Here is a 19,370-nt window from a genome sequence, read left to right on the forward strand (position 1 = left end):
TAAGGAACTTAAATCGATATCATGAAGAAATCATATTGTGAAGAACTGCTGCAGTACTACCCGAAGGTTGCCGAATTTGAAGACCTTCGTTTGACTTACGTCACTAGCTGTGTCTTCAACAATTTTCTATGCTATACCGCCATCATGTTGAACATTGTAACAATTCACGCGATAAGGAAAACTTCGTCGTTGTCAAAACCTTTGAAAACATTGCTCCTGAGTCTTGCTGTTTCTGATGTTGGTGTTGGCTTATTTGTTCAACCATTTTACACCTCACTTCTGGTCAAATGGCTACATCAAATTAACCTCGGCTGTACCATCTATGCGATTTTTACCCTTGTTACCAATATGTTTTCCATAGCTTCTTTCTTGGGTGTTGTGGCTGTAAGTGTAGACAGATTCTTGGCTATTCATCTTCATCTCAGATATCAGGAACTTGTGACTCACAAGCGTGTTGTTGCTGTGGTTATCTCAATATGGCTGTTTAGTGCATTTCTTGCTTTGATGGTGTTATGGGTTCCACAGTATATTTACTCCGCTATTGAAATCATTCTTGGATTTGTTTTTGTTGTTGTTACAACATTGGTTTACATCAGTATTTATTTCACCGTACGACGCCACAGGAATCAGATTCAGGCCCTGCAAGTACAACAAGTACCGCAGAATGGCGAAATGGCAAATTTTGCTAGCCTTGTAAAAGTTGCAGTCGGTATATTTTACGTATATCTTGTGTTTTTAGCTTGTTATTTGCCTTACATTATCAGTTTGGCCGCCATTGAAATTAACGGCCCAAGCATCACTTTGAACAGATTTGTTATTTTTTCAGTGATTCTCATATTTCTAAATTCATCTTTAAACCCTGTAATTTACTGTTGGAAGATGAGACACATTCGACACGCTATCATGGACATACTGCGGAACATGTCTTGGCTCAGAAATCGGGCTTCACAGTAATCGTAGGACCGGCCATGTTATGCCACGATTCTCCACATTCAGTGTTGGCGTTGTTGATAAACGCCTCTCGTTTGTATATAACTAACAAGGACCACGAATAGTTTGAACTCGGGCCGCATAAGGACAAACGAGAGCGTATTAGAAGTGAGTAAAAGTAAGCGTAGCGTAGTAATTTCTGACACACTTCAGTGGCGGATCTAGACCTTCAGATAAGGGGAGGGGGCGATCATCCAGACCGTAGAATAAGAAAGGAGGAAGGGGGGCGCTCTCGAAAAAAAATTTTCTCGGTCCTTCGGGCCTCTATTTGTTCTAAAAAATAAGGGGGGGGCCCCGGGCCCCTCCCCTAGATCCGCCACTGCACTTAGCTCGATAGTGGTTTAATAATTAAAAAGATAAAAAATCGTTACAAATATCCGAAATGAATTTATGCCATGTGTAAAAATGATCGAGAATATGTACCAAAGTGTTGTTCACTTTTGTTAATTAAAAGCTATTTAATCGCCGGTGCCCGTCTTACAGTTGTTTTTGAATGTTTTATTTAATAGCTTTACCCAAATATGGCACAACCTCGTTACGTAAAGGGGTCAAGAAAAAAAGAACAGAAAACGTCCTATTTACAGTATTGTGTTTATTCAACTTCAACGATAAAGAAAGATAAAAAGCCGTAACAAATATCCGAAATAAGTCATACTGTGGAACATGTCATGGCTTAGGCCTGGTTTTCACTAGCGACCCAAGGACAAGCGCAAGCACAAGCGCGATCACACAAAAAGGACAAATTTTAATCCTTGTGCTTGTGCTTGCCGCAAGCACAAGCACAACGATCGTCGCCAGTGAAAACCAGGCTTTAGAAATCGCGCAATCACTTATCATAGGCCAACATATTCAGTGTTTTTATTGTTAATAAACGCTTTCTCTAGCAGCGACTGCGAGCATTCTGAACTCTTGCTGCAAGAGATAACTTAGTATTAAAACTGAGTAAAAATGGAGAATTGATATTTCAGTTTTTGGCAAAAAGGTAAAAGTAGTAAAAGTCTATAATACAGTTATGCCAAATAATTATACTAGAATAAAAAGGAATATGAAGTAAACTTTTGTTCGCTGTTGTAAATAAAAAGCGGCTCTACTCATGTTATTGTGTTTTTTTTAATTGCGTTGATGAAATCAGAAGTTGCAAGTGGAAAGCGTTTGTCCCGCGCCTTTCAGACAGAAAAAAAAGGTTTTCCCAATATGGAACATGCACGTCACTTGCCAAAGTCGAAAGAAAGTTCAAAAATGTGCTTATGTTGCTTAGAACCTTTTGACTTAATATAAATTCGTGATTTTGTGTGTAGTCTCGGGGTAATTTGATGATTCAGGATTCCATTTTGATATATATATTTTTTTATCAAAAGTACGCTCTGCAGCACAGATTGCATATTACTCAGAAAGAGCGACTCCAAGAATATTTATGTCTTCGCGTTTGCTAACACTGAGAAAAGAAATAAGCAAAATTGTAAATTATTAGTAAGATTCTCCTGGCTTCCATTCCCAATCTCGTTTGCTTAAGTTTTTCCCGCTCTGTCTATTCTTGCGTGTTTACAACATTACTTATCAATGGGGGCATTTTTAGGTAACGAAAATCAAGCTTGACGGCTTTTATATGCTTACCCGCTGTACTACACAAAGGGGGGCGCGTTAAAAGACTCCTGAAGAGGAATAATGGAATAAGAATAACGAAATAATGTCCCTGGTTTTCGGGAATAACGAAAGCTATATTTCGTTTGGAATAATTAGCGACATTTCTCTGGAATAATGTGTTTTTTCTTGACTGGAATCAGAAGAGAATAACGGAAATTTGAGAGCAGGAAAAATAATGGAATAATAGACGCTACATTATTCGTCTTCAGCCCCCGTAAAGACACAGTCTTTGCTATAGCCCCATTATACATAAATAGTTTTATAATACGCCTTATCACGGCTTTCGACGCCATCTTGACGAGTAGGCAAAGCTGGTAGAAATTACAGTGTTTGTATGAGAATCCGGCAAGTTAAGATACTAGGCAACGCGGTTATATGAGAATCCGAAGGCAAATATCTTTTACAAAAATTGAATTCCGCAAATTGACGCGGTTCGCGGGAAAAATTATAGACAAATGTATGGGAAATTAAAAACGTAACTGAACGCTTTCTAGCCCAGCTACATCCTTCAAACTTGGCGAATAAAAACTTTTGCCTACCCGTCAAGATGGCGTCGAAAACTTTGATAAGGCCTATTATCTAAATCGTTTATGAGTCCTATATGGTGTGCGACTTTATTATTATCAAGCATTTCTCTTCATCCAGTACTGCTCGAAAAATGCGTAACTTCTGGCAAAGCTTTAATCCACTTGGCGATACACGGAACTTAAAACTGACAGCAGTTTGCAGGTGGACCATCAATTAACACACCTATTTTGCTTTTCTTTTGTCATTTTAATATATACATAGCATTTTTTTCAATGCGCACACTGAACACTAAAGACCTTTATCCGTACTATTCTTTTCCAGATCTCAGTTCTCAGGTCTAATTGGTGCAAAATTCAAGAAATTTTCACAAATACATGGTTTGTTTAATAAACATTACACGGAGAAAAGTGACATTAACCTCTTGGTTTTGTTTCGACCCGTAATTAGAAAATTGAAGACTCGCATATTAATTGCAAGTTTCACCTTAATTTTACAGCGCACATCTTGAATTATTCAGTTTCATCGGGAAATTTGAGTAACATTATTTTATGGAAACAAAACTTCTCAAAGAAAAGGTTCTGGAGTACTTTACTGCCTTCGTTTAATGACAGAGGATCGTCAATTTAATAAGAAAAAGAAATCATTTTAACCAGTGACCCAGTTGTTCCGTTTCGCCGCGAAAGAAAACCCTCTTATTAGCTGCGTAAAATATTTTTGGTGTTAAACGCCCTAGTGAATTTAGGAAAGTTTGATATCATGAAGAAATCAACTTGTGAATCGCTGCAGTACTACCCGAAAATCTCCGATGTTGAAGACCTTCGCTCAACGTATGTCGCTAATTGTGTCTTCAACAATTTTCTATGCTATACCGCCATCATGTTGAACATTGTAACAATCCACGCCATAAGAAAAACTTCGTCGTTGCCAAAGACTTTGAAGACATTGCTCCTAAGTCTTGCTGTTTCTGATGTTGGTGTTGGTCTATTTGTTCAACCACTCTACAGTTCACTCTTGGTCAAATGGTTGCAACGAAATATTCCTAGCTGCAGCAGCAAATACGCTTTTGTCATCATTTCGTCGTCGTTTTGTGTAGCTTCGTTCTCTGGGATCGTTGCTGTTAGTGTAGACAGATTCTTGGCTATTCATCTTCATCTCAGATATCATGAACTTGTGACTCACAAGCGTGTTGTTGCTGTGGTGTTCTCAATATGGGTTTTTAGCGTATTTTTTCCTTTGATGGCGTTGTGGGTGCGTCCCGACATATTCTTCCTTTTGACAGTTATTTCTGGAACTCTTGGTGTCGTTCTCACAACAATGATCTACATCAGAATTTATTTAACCGTACAACGCCTCAAGAATCAGATTCAGGCTCTGCAAGTACAACATGGAGTAGAGAATGGTGAAGTTGCAAATTTTGCTAGCGTCGTTAAATCTGCAGTCGGTATATTCTACGTATATGTCGTGTTTTTGATCTGTTATTTGCCTTTCTTGGTCGGTTTGGCCGCTAATGTAATCAGTGGTCCGAGTATTCCTTTAAAGAGAGTTTTTCTTTTGTCATTGACAATCTTATTTGTTAATTCTTCCTTGAACCCTGTAATTTACTGCTGGAAAATGAGACACATTCGACACGCTATCATGGACATACTGCGGAACATGTCTTGGCTCAGAAATAGAGCATCACACTAATCGCAGGACCGACCATGCTATGCCGCAATTCACCGCATTTGCAGTGTCATTGTTGCTTAACGCCTTCTGTCTCAATGCAATAAGAGTTGCAAACAATCTGAACTCGAGCTGTATGAGGACAAACTAGGATGTACTAAAACTGAGTAAAAAAAGGGATTGATAGAGCGTAGCAATTTCTGTCCCAACGATCAGGGGCACCCAACAGACCGTTTCGGTGAATATTTGTTCGGAGGACCTATAATCGCCCACGATTTCCAAATTAAAGGGTGACGAAAAACTGGAGATTTCTTTATCTCAAAATTTCGTGACGTGGGGAAAGTAATGCCTGTTGTTTTCGGAGGGAGAAAAATGTCGGTTTGGGTACGAAAAAAGGCTAGCTACGATTTTCTAGAAGGCAACAGCGGCTCGTAAATTCGGGTAATAATATTTCGTTCTCTAAAATTCTCTGAAGTTTGAAGTTCAGCTAGCGTATCCGAAAAGATACACTTTTCTTAGCGTTTAAAAATAACGCTTTAAATCGCAGAAAAAGGACACTAAATAACGATGTTTCGACACCTATAGTATAATTTTCTCGTTGGGTGCCCCTGAATGATTTCAGTGGTAGTTTTGTGATTCGAAAACAATATTTATAACATAGCTAGCAGAGCCGCGCAATCAAATTCAGTATACGTAAGCGTGCTCAAATTAACAAATAGATTTCATTTTGCCGTGCGTCTGTTCAGTAATAGATCACAGATGACGTCAAAATGTGGTATGAACATCAATGAACAGAGAAGTGGCCCACGAGGCGCTAGCCGAGTGGGTCACTGATGTTCATACCACATTTTGACGTCTTCTGTGATCTATTACTGAACAGACCCACGGCAAAATGAAATCTATTTGTTTTATATAATAACACAAGACTTCAACACACTTCTGTGTGAGCAATGCTGCCGTACCGATGAGCTAAGTTGTTTTGATTTCACTATTAAGTTTTCGTTAACACGAAGCATTGTTAATCCGATTGAATAAACAGAAAAATGGTCAATTGAAAGTCAATGAAAAAACTAACCTTTATTCCGATTTGGAAAGTTGTTCAAATCTGTGAGCATTAACCGAAGCGTTCAACCGCAATTCCTTTGTTTCCCGTGGCGTCGTCCAACTGTACAACACCGGTCAAACTTTCATACAGATTTCGGATAATTTCTCAAATAATTCACTGTCTTCTTCAAGCTTGTTTCGCCCAGTTAATTCTTCGAAAGGTGAACGATGCTTGGCGTATTGTTTCTCACTAAAGATTTGTAATTAAGCTGAACTTTTTTGCTTTGTTGTGGCCCCGCAAGTTTGAAAAACTTTGCCGACAACTCTGATTTGGACTATGAACTCTGATCACGCGTGCGAGTCACACCACCGCGTGACGTCATCTATGTGTCTGTACTCTGATAGATCATAAGTAAGAACCAATCAAAATGCGCGTAGAATTCAGGTTATTATATAATTAACAAATAGATTTCATTTTGCCGTGCGTCTGTTCAGTAATAGATCACAGATGACGTCAAAATGTGGTATGAACAGAGAAGTGGTCCACGAGGCGCTAGCCGAGTGGGTCACTGATGTTCATACCACATTTTGACGTCTTCTGTGATCTATTACTGAACAGACGCACGGCAAAATGAAATCTATTTGTTTTATATAATAACACAAGACTTCAGCACACTTCTGTGTGGGCAATGCTGCCGTACCGATGAGCTAAGTTGTTTTGATTTCACTATTAAGTTTTCGTTAACACGAAGCATTGTTAATCCGATTGAATAAACAGAAAAATGGTCAATTGAAAGTCAATGAAAAAACTAACCTTTATTCCGAATTGGAAAGTTGTTTAAATCTGTAAGCATTAACCGAAGCGTTCAACCGCAATTCGTTTGTTTTCCGTGGCGTCGTCCAACTGTACAACATCGGTCAAACTTTCATACAGATTTCGGATAATTTCTCGAATAATTCACTGTCTTCTTCAAGCTTGTTTCGCCCAGTTAAATGCTTCGAAAGGTGAACAATGCTTGGCGTATTGTTTCTCACTGAAGATTTGTAATTAAGCTGAACTTTTTTGCTTTGTTGTGGCCCCGCAAGTTTGAAAAACTTTGCCGACTATGAACTCTGATCCCGCGCGCGAGTCACACCACCGCGTGACGTCATCCATGTGTCTGTACTCTGATAGATCATAAGTAAGAACCAATCAAAATGCGTGTAGAATTCAGGTTATTATATAAATCCCGATGGAGCACGCTGATGACGTAATCGACGAACGAAAATCTCACTGAGTAAAGCTCATACTCGATCATACGCTGCGGATGTTTTGCTAAAGCGATGACATATTATCTTCGAAATATGAAAAGTGAATCCTTTCAATATTTTCCCAAGGATACGAGCTACAAGGTAAGCTGTTTCTTATTACGAGAAGGAGAGCGAAAGAGAAAATAAATTCGATTTTGCCGTCAAAGTTGTTTGTGTGCTTTCCTTCATTCAAACAACAACAACTAACGTGCGAGTCTCGAAGGACGAAAATCATTTTTTTCACTGCCCTATAAACGTGGAAGAATGGGCCAACCATGAATGACAACAGCTCGATGGCACTAAAAACTAGCTGCCTGACGCAAGTTTTGGCGTTTTAAGCATTACACCAAAGCGTCTACGGCTCTGTTGTGATTTTGCCGCTCGGGAAAAATTAACTTCATCGGGCGCTTCATTCAACTACCGTTTTCAAAAATGTTTATTTACATCAATTACAAATAAAATCGGTCCACAAAAGTACTTAAAACTAAGCATGGAACCGAATTCTTTGACTCTTTTAACCCTTGGAATCTGTTCGGCTGTTCGAGGTTGTTTTGTTTTAATTTTCTTCCACGCGGGAGTAAACATTTTAATTTTAATTCAGCGAAAACTTGTCTCAGAATCAACAGTGCTCAGTATTTGCTGTTTTTGTCATTTTTTTTCTTCGCTCTGCCACCGTATAAACTTAGTCAATTTATCAGCCATTTGACACAAACTGCTCCAATCGTGTAAACTTGTACATGTGTAATTTATTGCTCGACCGCTAAGTTTATGTTCTCACACTGCACACAATAAACAATTTTTTTCCCGCGGCCGGTTTTGATGCACAATTCCACCGGCAATGTTATAAAACAATTGGTTCATGCTTTTAGCTGTGCTCCATCGAGTTATGGAGCACTTGGAAAGTTTGGAGAGCACTCAAGAAGCTAGAGTTGCCCTCGGCTATCGCCTCGGGCAACTCTTCCGCTTCTTTCGTGCTCTCCAAACTTCCCGCGTGCTCCATAACTCGATGGAGCACGCTAAAGCATGAACCAATTGTTAAATATCTGATAAAAATTTATGCCATACATACTAGTGGTACCTATCGGTAGAAATGCCAACGAGTACAACGGGAGATCGAGAGAAGAAGGGAGGATAATTGTAAATGTTTGGCTGAAAGTACACTTTATGATTTTGGTCCGATCAATAAATATTGGGTGTTTTCTTTGAAAATCTTTAATGTTTCTGGAATAAAATGCGATTTTGTGAAGGCTAAATGAGGAAAAAGTTCTAAAATAATACCGTGAAAGTAGTGAAGATTTAGTGAGAAATCTTGTAAACTCCATGTTTTTTGAGAGTTTCAAGCCATTGTTGTTCGATGCCGCTATCGCTGCAGTTTTAGCTTTTTTTTAAGTCCTAAAGGTCTTAATCAAAGTTGCTGTGACCGACTGAACTCGGAAAATAAATTACGAAACAAAAAGCAAACTTTTACAAAGATTTGCCAAAACAAATCATTTTAAACTTTCCACACTGCAGTTAAATCCACTCAACACGTAAGTATCCAACTAATTTGAGGTTCCATCTTTGCGGCCAAAGATGGAACAAGTTTATTTTATTTTACTACCACCGTTCCGAGAATAATTCATCACGCGCAATGCGTGACGTCTCAAATGTCACGTTAAACTGTTGTTGTTGAGACAGCTTTAAGGAAAATTCAAGGCCCGGTTGTCCGAGAAAAAAAAGCTAGACACTCCAGTAAAAAAAATGAAGTATAGGGCATTTATTTTATAAATTCGAGAAACGAAAAAAAAAACTCTAAATAGCTCTTTTCTGATCGATAAAATCCACGACACCAAATTCGTTTCCCTGTTGTTTTCATAGCTCGACCTAACTTAATTACGCATGCAAATCTGTATGACTTCGAAATTTTCGAAGCTTTGGAAATTTTGAAGCTTTGTAATACATTTCTCGCCTTCATCTTAAATGAAATTAAATTATAAACAAAGTTTTATTCAAGTTTCTTTCGTATTCCAATCTCTAGTTCGGGAATTTTGGCTTTTTGAAGCGAACAGATTTGAAACCTCTTTGTTATCTGACACGCAACTTTAGTTGCCAATGCATCACGCACGTGCTAAACAAATTAGTAGCGCGCTGATTGGCCAAACAAAGTGTGCACGTGCTGAACAGATTATGCTGAACGGATTGGCTAAAAACATCGGAAATTGTGTTTTCGACAACTTCCGCCAACATCCTAGTATGGTCAAAAAAATATCACTGACGGAACCGGATTACACGAAAATCGCGAGCTGAAAGATTCTGAGATTTTTTCTGCATAGCCCTCACACTACGCACGGCTCTATATACTGCCTCCGAGACAGGCTCGCGTTTTCGCTCGCCTATCTCGTTGGCAAAAAGAGATAGGGAATAAGTAGTAAACTTCTGTTTGCTATTGTAAATAAAAAGCTGTTGTGATCGCTATGTTCTTTTCTTTTTCAACTGTGTAAACGAAATTAAAAGTTGAAAGTAAGGAACCTTAGATTCACGCCTAGTAATTGTTGCGAAACGGAGACTACTATCTGGGATTTAAGGCAATTATGTCCCTTGTATGTTGCAGACTTCATTTGCGTAATAAACTGACTCCGATCGCACACAAACAAATATTTACATTTTTAAATTAAAGTTTTATCAATCATAGAACCCCTTGCATTAGTGTCGCCCGCAACTCGAATCCTTTGGTTATCACTAGCCCTAACTAAGTAGGAGTCACTGTTACTGAGGGGTGTTACTGAGGCTTGGTGCCATCTAGGGGATTTTATTCCCTAATTACCTTAAGGTTGAATGCAATTCCGTTTGAATATGTTACTAGCTGAGAGCAGTGCTTTATGTGACGTGTTTCAACCGAATCAATCATTAATATGTCCATTTAGACAAGTTCTCCAATATAAATGTTGTGTAGATGTAAAGTGATAGTGACTGACAACAGAATTTCAATGACAGGTGCCATTCACATGTGTGCCTGTGTGTGAAACATTTATTACATTTGTGACCAAACCTTATTACACTCGTGACTTTATTACATTTGTGACCCAATGTTATTACACTTGTGCCTTCAAGAGTGGATACCTCTCGATAAAATTAATACGGAAAATAAGACGACTTAAAGGCCAGACGAGCTTAACAACTTTTTGCATCTGTAAAACGCGCAAAACAAACGTAACATTCCTCTAGAACGCATAATTACATGTCGATAAATGCGGAACGGACAAAACAGACGAAACTGTTACTCTTTTTCACTGTCCTTTTCGCCAAGGTGTCAACAAAATCATTGGAGAAATGATAAAAAAAACGTTCTCTTAATGATTTTAAATGTCTAGTAAAAAAAATTGTGCGTCTTGAAGTAACCATTTCGTACTTAATATTGAACGTATAATACGTCTGAGACGTATTTATTATTCCAGCTTCCAGCATAGTCTCGCTTCATCCTTTAATAACGCTATGTTTCTTGTTTACAGGATCAAAACCAAGTGGTGGAGGCGGCGGGGGAGACTGGTTAGGGCTGGGTGGTGATGACGATGGGGCCCTGGATCTAAATAATGCTCCTCTAAAAACCAGCACGCCATTTCCCAGAGAGAGCAAAAAGGACTCGCCAAGTACACAAGGTACAACCTGTGCTTCTTTTCGTTATTGTTGTATTATTATTTATTTATTTTATTTTATTTATTATATTCGCATCCAAATAAAAAAAGGGACTTTGTCACGGATTTTAACGACTTTTTGAACAGCCAGAATATATATATATATATTTGTGTCGTAGGAAACCTAAAAAATAAAAGGTTTTGTAAGCTTTCTTTAGATGTTCAAAGACGATGTTCATTTCATGGGTTAAGTTGCCATTACCACTAATTTCAGAACAAATAAGACGAACAAAAATCCGCAAAATCCCCGCATCGTAGGTCCCAAGTAGCATTATATTTATGAAGCGATTTGTAATTTGTTAATAATGCGTGTATAACTCATTGTTTTACCTAATTCCTTCTTTTTAACAAGTTATTTAATTGTTGTTTATTTCTGCGTGTTCAGCCCCCCCGGAACGTCAAGAAAGACAATCTTCACCACCAAGAAGAACCGGCCGGCGCCGGGAGGACGGTGATAATGATGAGTTCTTGCGCATGCTGGGAATTACGCCTGACGAGCCACCAAAACCAAAACAGGTGGAGTCAACTGATGATAGCAGCAAGTGAGTTTTAAAGCATTTACCGTATTTATTCGATTAAACGCCTCCCTCGATTAAACGCCACTCTCGAATAAACGCTGCATCAATAGACTCAAAAAGAAATGAGTAATTATCGATTTTGAACAAGCCAAAAATAAATTTTTATCTTTTTGTAAAATTTTTTTATGATATTAAAATTTTTTTTTTAAAAACCCCTTAATTTTTTTTTTTTTAAATTTTAATTTTATTCCTTTTTTTTTTAAAAAAAATAATAATTTTTTTAAAAAACCCCCCCCCCAAAAAAAACCCCCCCCCCCAAAAAAAAAAAATTAATAACCCCCCGGCGTTTATAAAAAATATGGTTAAAAACTTTTAGCAGAGTGCACAGAAAATGCACATGTGCCCAGTTTACACGCAGGTGAGGTTTACAGCAAATCCTTATGAAGGATAGCAATCGTGATCTCGGGCTGAGTCAGTCTTTTCTAACTTTAATATTTGCATCCCAAATCTGGTTCTCAAAATGGCATGACACTGCTACAAGGAGTATGGTGGTTATAACGTGAATACTGCAAATCAGTTTTGTTGATGTACACTTTAATTCTCTTCAGTAGCAGAATGTGGAATGCAAGAAGTTAAGTAAGATTTGTCAATGGATTGTTAGATTGACTGTCTGGCAGCTGACTGTCTGATCAAGTCACGCTGGAAGCATTACTGACCGATACATTGATTAATTGATTGATTGATTGATTGTTTGATTAATTGATTAATTGATTGATTGATTGATTGATTGGTTGGTTGGTTGATTGATTGATTGATTGATTGATTGATTGATTGATTGATTGATTGATTGATTCACTAATTAATTTTTTTGTTCAGGTCGTCTTTGTTCCCATGGGAGTCCCCAGGAGGTAGTCCGAGAAGAGGAAGACGATGGCGTGATCAGGCAAGTCCGCAGTCCTCGCTGGATATACCAGATCCTGCTCCCAGTCAGGGGGGTCCCCTGGATAGGCCGCAGCAGGCAGCTGCTCAAGGGGGGCCACTGGACAACGAAGACATTAGACAGAGAGGCATGCAAGATAAACGTCAAACATCTATTAATCAAGACACAGCAAGACCAACCACCGAACAGCAACCGGCTAAGCGAGCTCAAGCACAAGATCCTTTGCCTACTCAGACCAGTGTTGTCCTCCTCCTTCAACACCTACTGCAGTACCGCATGCACCACCCCCTGAGTCAATTCCAGTACAACCTGGCCCTCCTCATCAACAGCAATATTCATCGCAGCAACCATATACAACTCAAACTCAACCTATCCCTCCTCAGGCTAACATTCCACCGCACATGACAGCCCAACAGTACACCCCACAGTCGTATCCTCAGCAGCCAATTCCAAGTGCCCAGTACCAATCCGCTCCTTTCGCTTCGCCTGCCGGTCAGACTCCGACCCAGACTCTTCCCTACCAACTGCAGTACCAGTCCCCTGCTGCATTTCAACCATCGCCCCAGATCCCTCAACCGTCGTCGCTGGAAAGACTCGAGATGACCAAACTGAAAGCTGAGAGTGAGCTGCAGCAAAGTCAGCTGATGGAGTACGAGGTGGCGAGTGAACATCACGAGGAGCAGAAGACGCGACTGGAGGAAGAAGTGAAAGAGCTGATGAGGAAAGTACAGGAGATGGAGGGTGTCAGACAAAAGAAAGATTTGGACGCCACAAGCAAGGTGTCAGAGCTTGAAGGAAAGGTGAGATTTTTATTTTAAGGTATATATTTTTTATGGGTTTTTTTTTTTTTTTTTTTTTTTTTTTTTGGGGAAAATTTTTTAAAAAGGGAATTTTTTTTTAAAAAAAAAAAAAAAAAAAAACCCTTTAATTCACATTACTGATCACCATGCATTTCCGTATAAAACGGTTTTCAATTGAGTGCCGAAAGCCATCCGTACAAGCTTTAACCTTGTCGTACTGCGCTCTGTGATTGGTTTAAAAACCCCGCGCCACTTTTTCAACCAACCAGATGCCAAGCCAAAGCCAAGTGCGACTTGGTCACGTGCGTTTTCACGCCTTTAACGTCTGTTACGTGAATACAACAACTTCGAACTCTTATTGGTTCATTATACTGTATTTGCTCTCCTTTTTGGTTTCACTACTGTAGACTTGATTGAGAATGTCTCAAAATGTTAGTTTAAAGAATGTACTGGTACAATATCTCGTATTTTAGCGCGAGTTTTCGTTCCGCGAAGCGCAGGGTCCAAAAGGGATATGAAAATTCAGGCCTGTGGTAGATTGTGGCGGATCATGACTTGTCTGGCTCCCATCCGCATGACGTTGTGTTTATATTAAAAGGGCTTTTAAACAATTGCATTAATGTACCTTGACTTTGTTGAACTGTTTTACCAACATTTATAGGTGCGCCGTTTAGAACTTGAGCGAGAACAATTGTTGACCACGATCGAAGCACTGAAAACAAGGCACAAGGACGAACTGGCTAATATCGATACCTCTCACAAGTAAGAAGATTGTTATTCAATCACATTTCTCACATCTCGCTTTGCGTTAGTATATTCGAATTTGCAGAACCCTTCTGTCCATTCTATTTAGTAATGCCCCATTCGCATGAAGTAAAGTTTGCTTGAGTCGGGGAAGTTCCTAAATATGCTAAAAAATAATGAACGAAATAGAAACATTCTCTTTGCCCTCCAACATATTGAAATTGATCGACAAAACAAAAACCTGCCGCAACATTTGTGGAGCAAGAAATGCTGAACGATGTATATTTGTGTCTTGCCTGGGTAGAGTAAGCAACTCTTGTGTACATTGTAAAAACAATTTAAAACTGACTTTGATGTCTAGAGCGGAGATTTGCGGTATGTTATTTCTTTTCTTCGAGTTAGAATGATTTCGGTACCCTATAGTTTGTTTTTAGTTAAATATGACAATGTGACTAGGCTTTTCCTACGTTTCTAAATAATAATAATAATAATAATAATAATAATAATAATAATAATAATAATAATAATAATAATAATAATAATAATAATAATGTTCTTATCCAGGGAGCTCACATCACCAAAGGTGTATGAGGCCCACATAGTCTAAAATTAAAAGAAAAAATAGTAAGAAAAAAAAGAAAGAAAAAAAATGAAGAAAGACATAAAAGGAAGGATAAAATAGCTAAAAGCACTTCAGGGCTGCAAAAGTAAAATGGACTTATGTCTGACGATGTCAAGCTATCCAGTCCAGTCTGGAAGGCGGCTTGCCAATTGCGCCGGTAAATTGGTGCCACGGGTAGATGTGTCATGTCTCGTCATATCATGGGCCACATTTTGAAAAGAAAACGCAGCGGTGAAATAACCTGCGTTTCACGAGTGTTGGCCAACCAAGTGTATTTCTACAGAAGTAATGTTTATTACGAACACGAGACACCACAAACACAGTATTTGACACCAAATATGTTATATACCTGGTTCGAACCTGTATGTTGTATGGTTTCTGATTGGAAGCGTGACTTTAATCTGTTGCTTTATTACTTATTTTTTTTATTAACAAGGTCTCACTTAAAGACTCTGGAGGACTCTTACCAACGCCGCGAACAAAGACTGAAAGACGAGACCGACCTAATCATCACGCAAAACAGCGAGAAGTTTAAAAACTTAGAAACCGAAAAAGCTGACTTGCAATCATCACACAACCGAAAACTTTCAATTCTAGAGACAGCTAAAACCAACGAGATAGCAACGTTAAAAGATCTTCATCGGCGAGCGTTGGAACAGTTCCGCGCAGAGCACGAAGAGGAGATCGCGCATCTGAGAAGGCTCAAAGAACAGGAGGTGTCAGCGGCTACCAGCGCGCATGCTCACACCAAGTCGCTCCAGTCTCTCATGGACCAAGTGCTAAACTCGACTCGAGAAGTGAGTGACTTACGACAAAAGGTGGAGGTCACCCATAAGACTGGTCTGGAAGAGCGCGAACTCTCCGCCAGGGCCCGGGACGAGTACCTGAAACAACTGCAGGAAAGGTTACATAGGCAGCAGTCTGAAAATGACGAGGAGAGGACCAGGTTACAAGGCAAGTATATTGATTGTTGGAGAAAAGGGAATTGATTCTGATTCTGTCAGGAGCCCATTATCCGGAGCGTGCAACTTCGATACTGCGTCTGTGAAACGGCGTTTCCACAAGTAAAATTATTTTTAGATAAGACTTTCTCGCAAATTGGTTTCGGATAGCCAATCGCAAGCGATTTCCTAATAGACTGTTGATACGTAACTATAGTGGGAGGCGCGGTGGCCTAATGGTTAGCGCGCTCGCTCCGTCGACGGCCCGGGGCGGGGGGCGCGGGGTTTTGGGCAAATTTTTCTCTCCTCTCTCCCCGGTTTCCGGGTGGGGGGCCGGGGTCCCCCGGGGGGGGGAATAGGAACTCCCGAAATACGTAACTATAGAACCTCGTCCACCTTAGAAGTTAACATAGCGGATACATGCGAGGAAACTTTTTCGGAGTGTTCTGACAGCATTTCGAGCGATGATTTCAGTATTTCCTCGCAAAGCAGTAGCCGACTTCATGGTCTGTTTCCTTGTGCCTGTTTTATCAACTTCTTTTCCCGTGAATGTTTCGTAACTCTTCAAGTCTTCAATTCTCAGTACGAAATGGACATTGCCATAAGTTTATGATCATCGTATATTCCGTGGTGTAATTTACCTCTTTATTATTTATTACATTTGGTTTGTTTTTCTTGTTTGGGCGCGTCCTTTCCCTTTATCCCCTCACGGTTTTTTTTGTGAGCGCCCCCTTTGGGCGGGCTTCCCCGGGGGCCTTTTTTTTTTTTTTTTCAATGTAAGAGATATTTTGAAGCAGGGTTGCCATTGGTCAGGAAATGGTCGGGTAAACATAAAATTCTTGATGGTTAGGGAAAAGTCAGGGAAAGTTTTTTTTAAGTCGGAAAATTGTCATTTTAAAAGAAAGTCGGGAAAAATTTAAATTATATCGTCTCTGATGTAATACCATTGAACGCTGGAAAAAAGACATTTCAGATCAATGTGAACTTAGCGATATTTTTGTTTTCGAAGTAAAGGCTGGATGCCACTACTTTGTCTGAAATTTTGAAAATATTTGGACAGGGAATTTTTATTTTTATCAGGGAAAAGTCAGGGAATTTTATCAACTGATGTCTGTGGCAACCATGTGAGTGTTTTTTTTGGAGGGGGGGGGGGGGTGTATCTGTCACGTGCAATTTTTAAAATGGGTGATAACTGACGACTTCTTTTCAAATCTGTTCCTCCATTTTTAACTAGACTTTCCCCAGAGGTTGTTGTCTATTGGCAATCGTTTTTTTTTTTTTTTAAATTCAAGAAGTATTGTTCCAGTTTGTCCCTAGCAGAGTGTTAGTTATTAAATTGTAAATAACTAAACTGAAGTTTTGAGATAGCACGTTTCCTCACCGACGGACGTCATGCTTTTCTATCTTACAGGCCTGGTCGCTAAGATGGAACTGCACATGCGTGAACAGTCTCGTCAGGTTGATCAAGAGAGATGGCGTTTGTCTCAAGAGGAGTCTCGACTGAAAGCTCTACAGGCAGCACTTGAGGACGAGCGGCGGATCACAATGGAACAACTCTCTTCACAAAGAGCTGAGGTAAGTGACCAAAATCTGATTTCTCCTCATAATATAAATACGTTTTCAAGTATAGAAGAGACGAGAATAAAGAGAGTCATCAAGTAGGGGACATTGCCATGTTGTACGGCGAAATTGTCAGAACTAACACTAAAGAGATTTATGTCATTCGGTTAGAAGAATTAGTGCTTCGAGATTGGGATTGAAAAAATCAAAAAAAAAATCAAAAATCAAAAAACTTCGAGATTGGGACCGTCTAGGGCCCATTTTCATAGAAAATGCTCCTATCTTTAAACGGTTTATTGGAAGAATGAAGTTCTTTAGCCTGTGTACCAGACGGTTCATCTCACGTGATGACAAAATAATAGCGGCGAAGACTAGATCACAGTTGTTCGTATCTACAACTACACGGGGACAGAATAACCTGGTCGTCGTAAATAGTGGCTGTTGTAGGGCGGTGGTCTTTTCCCAGACGTATTTCATTTTCTGCTTACGATTGAGAGAGCGCGAGCAAAAAAAAACGAGGTGGCTGAACCAGCACGAAGTTAAACCGAAGTAAATCACAGAAACGACGATACATATCCGCTTTAAACCTTTTATTAACAGTTACATCCCATATTGCTGTTCTTTTTTTTTTAGGTACAGCGCGCCCGTGATGATCTGGTGCGAGAACAGAGAACCACTATGAGTCAAATCCAAAAAGAACGACGGACACTGGCCACAGAACGTGCCCAGCTCTCCTCGGCTCACAGAGACCTGATTAGTAGAGAAAAGCTGAAGACTGAGACGAGCGTGCAGGTAAAAATGCAGTTATCTGGTTAACATTATTTAGAAACGAAATGTGTTTTAGGAGCCAGAGCTTATTACTAGCCAATTATAGTTGTTGTTGTCAATTTTTCTAACTTGCACGAACTGGGAATTTCAAACATCGATGGACAGTTGGGTTAAAAAACTGTTGTTAACGTCTCAACTCTACTTATTTTAAAAACCACTGTTACATGGAACAGTTCCTTCTTTCTCTGTGTGTGACAGGAGCTTATGCCTAGTTTTCGGTTACTTTGGCTCTTTTCTTGTAGTTTTTTTTTTTTTTTTTTTTTTTTTTTCCACATATTTATTGCCATTGTTTTGCAAACAGAAATTTTACAATTTTACAGACTTATATACAAATTTGCGGTGCATATATACCAATGACACCGTTACAATATACCTATGTACTATCTTATCTATTTACCATTATCTTACTCGTAAGAACTTATGATTTAGCTATTATTACTTATATATAAATGCCATCTAGTCTGAAATTTGCTCTGCATATTATTTTTTACTGCTATATACTTCTCAGTTCTATATTTTAGATCAACTAGTTCTTTAAATACATCAATATTTGGGATTTTTGAATGTTTCCGACTCAACCAGATATGCAATTTTGCTAGAATTAAAAAATAATTCAACAAATCACTTTTTTCTATTTTCCCAATGAACACGTCTTTTAGCGTAAGTTCCTCCTGTTGGCCTGTTAATACAAACCAGAAATTTTTTAAAGTGTTCCCAAAAGAGATGTGTCAAAGAGCAGTGGTAGAATAAATGATATACTGTTTCTGACTCATTTTTACAAAATGTACAAGTATCATTTGGAACATAACCGATTTTTGCTAACCGCGTATTAGTGAATGTAATATCATTTAACAATTTAAATTGAAAAACTTCTAACAAAGGTTTCCGATAAAATAGACTTTAAATTAAGAAAAGCCTTTGACACAGTTGTATCATCTAATCCAAAATCTTCTTTAAGTTTATTAAAACCCCTCGATACCGTTGCCCTTTTTGAGAGTAGCAGTTCATAGAATTGCTTACTTTGTAAGAATCCCTGACCACGTTAAAAAATTTGTGTGTCTCAACCCTTCATTTTTTGCCCTATTATATGATTCCACGTTATCCTTATTAAATTGCATCTGATTGGTTAGAATGATTCCAGCTTTAACGTAATTGTCAAAATATATACTCTTACCATCTATTTTAATTAGCTTATTGTTACAGATTATACGTTCAGATATAAGAGGCCTGGTAGAGGAATCATTTCTAAAGTCAGCCCACCATTGGAGAAATTCGCTATAGATAGGGCATTGAAAGTTGTAATCGTTAACATCATAATTACATCTCAATAGAAAAGTGCCACCGTAACTGTCAAGCATTTGATTAATATAAGCTTTCCATGGTGCAGAGCCCTCAGAAAATATTCTACCAAGCCAGGCTAATCTTAAAGATTTAATTGAAGTTTCTACATCTATCAGCCTTAGCCCTCCAAATTTAATGTCATTAATTGTTGCTGCTCGTGCTATTTTGTCAGGCCCATTCCATAGGAAGTTATATATAATAGTGTTAATCTGCTTGATGAAATCTTGTGGAGTTGGGAGAACTGAGA

At 38.9% G+C, this 19,370-nt stretch overlaps 4 protein-coding genes across 4 annotated transcripts in view; 3 read left to right on the plus strand and 1 right to left on the minus strand.

Moving 5' to 3' along the window:
* The window catches only part of LOC144632334 (uncharacterized), a 229,078-nt gene that overhangs the window by 106,655 nt on the left and 103,053 nt on the right, over nt 1–19,370 (minus strand). The window lies entirely within an intron of this gene.
* LOC144632248 (uncharacterized) overlaps nt 1–19,370 on the plus strand; it is a 66,338-nt gene that overhangs the window by 40,075 nt on the left and 6,893 nt on the right. Inside the window, 8 exon segments of the mRNA XM_078490840.1 lie at nt 10,647–10,793; nt 11,215–11,371; nt 12,224–12,528; nt 12,531–13,087; nt 13,749–13,849; nt 14,890–15,407; nt 16,806–16,969; nt 17,588–17,746. Of these exon segments, the coding sequence (XP_078346966.1) occupies nt 10,647–10,793; nt 11,215–11,371; nt 12,224–12,528; nt 12,531–13,087; nt 13,749–13,849; nt 14,890–15,407; nt 16,806–16,969; nt 17,588–17,746 (2,108 nt within the window).
* LOC144632309 (adenosine receptor A3-like) lies at nt 18–1,113 on the plus strand. Its single transcript, XM_078490931.1, has one exon. The coding sequence runs from the start codon at nt 22–24 to the stop codon at nt 952–954; it is 933 nt and encodes a 310-aa protein (XP_078347057.1). The 5' UTR covers nt 18–21; the 3' UTR covers nt 955–1,113.
* On the plus strand, nt 3,919–4,848 carry LOC144632310 (beta-1 adrenergic receptor-like). Its single transcript, XM_078490932.1, has one exon. The coding sequence runs from the start codon at nt 3,919–3,921 to the stop codon at nt 4,846–4,848; it is 930 nt and encodes a 309-aa protein (XP_078347058.1).

This window comes from Oculina patagonica, chromosome 12 (genome assembly GCF_052425735.1).
Source record: "Oculina patagonica isolate OP01 chromosome 12, crgOcupat, whole genome shotgun sequence".
NCBI lineage: Eukaryota > Metazoa > Cnidaria > Anthozoa > Scleractinia > Oculinidae > Oculina > Oculina patagonica.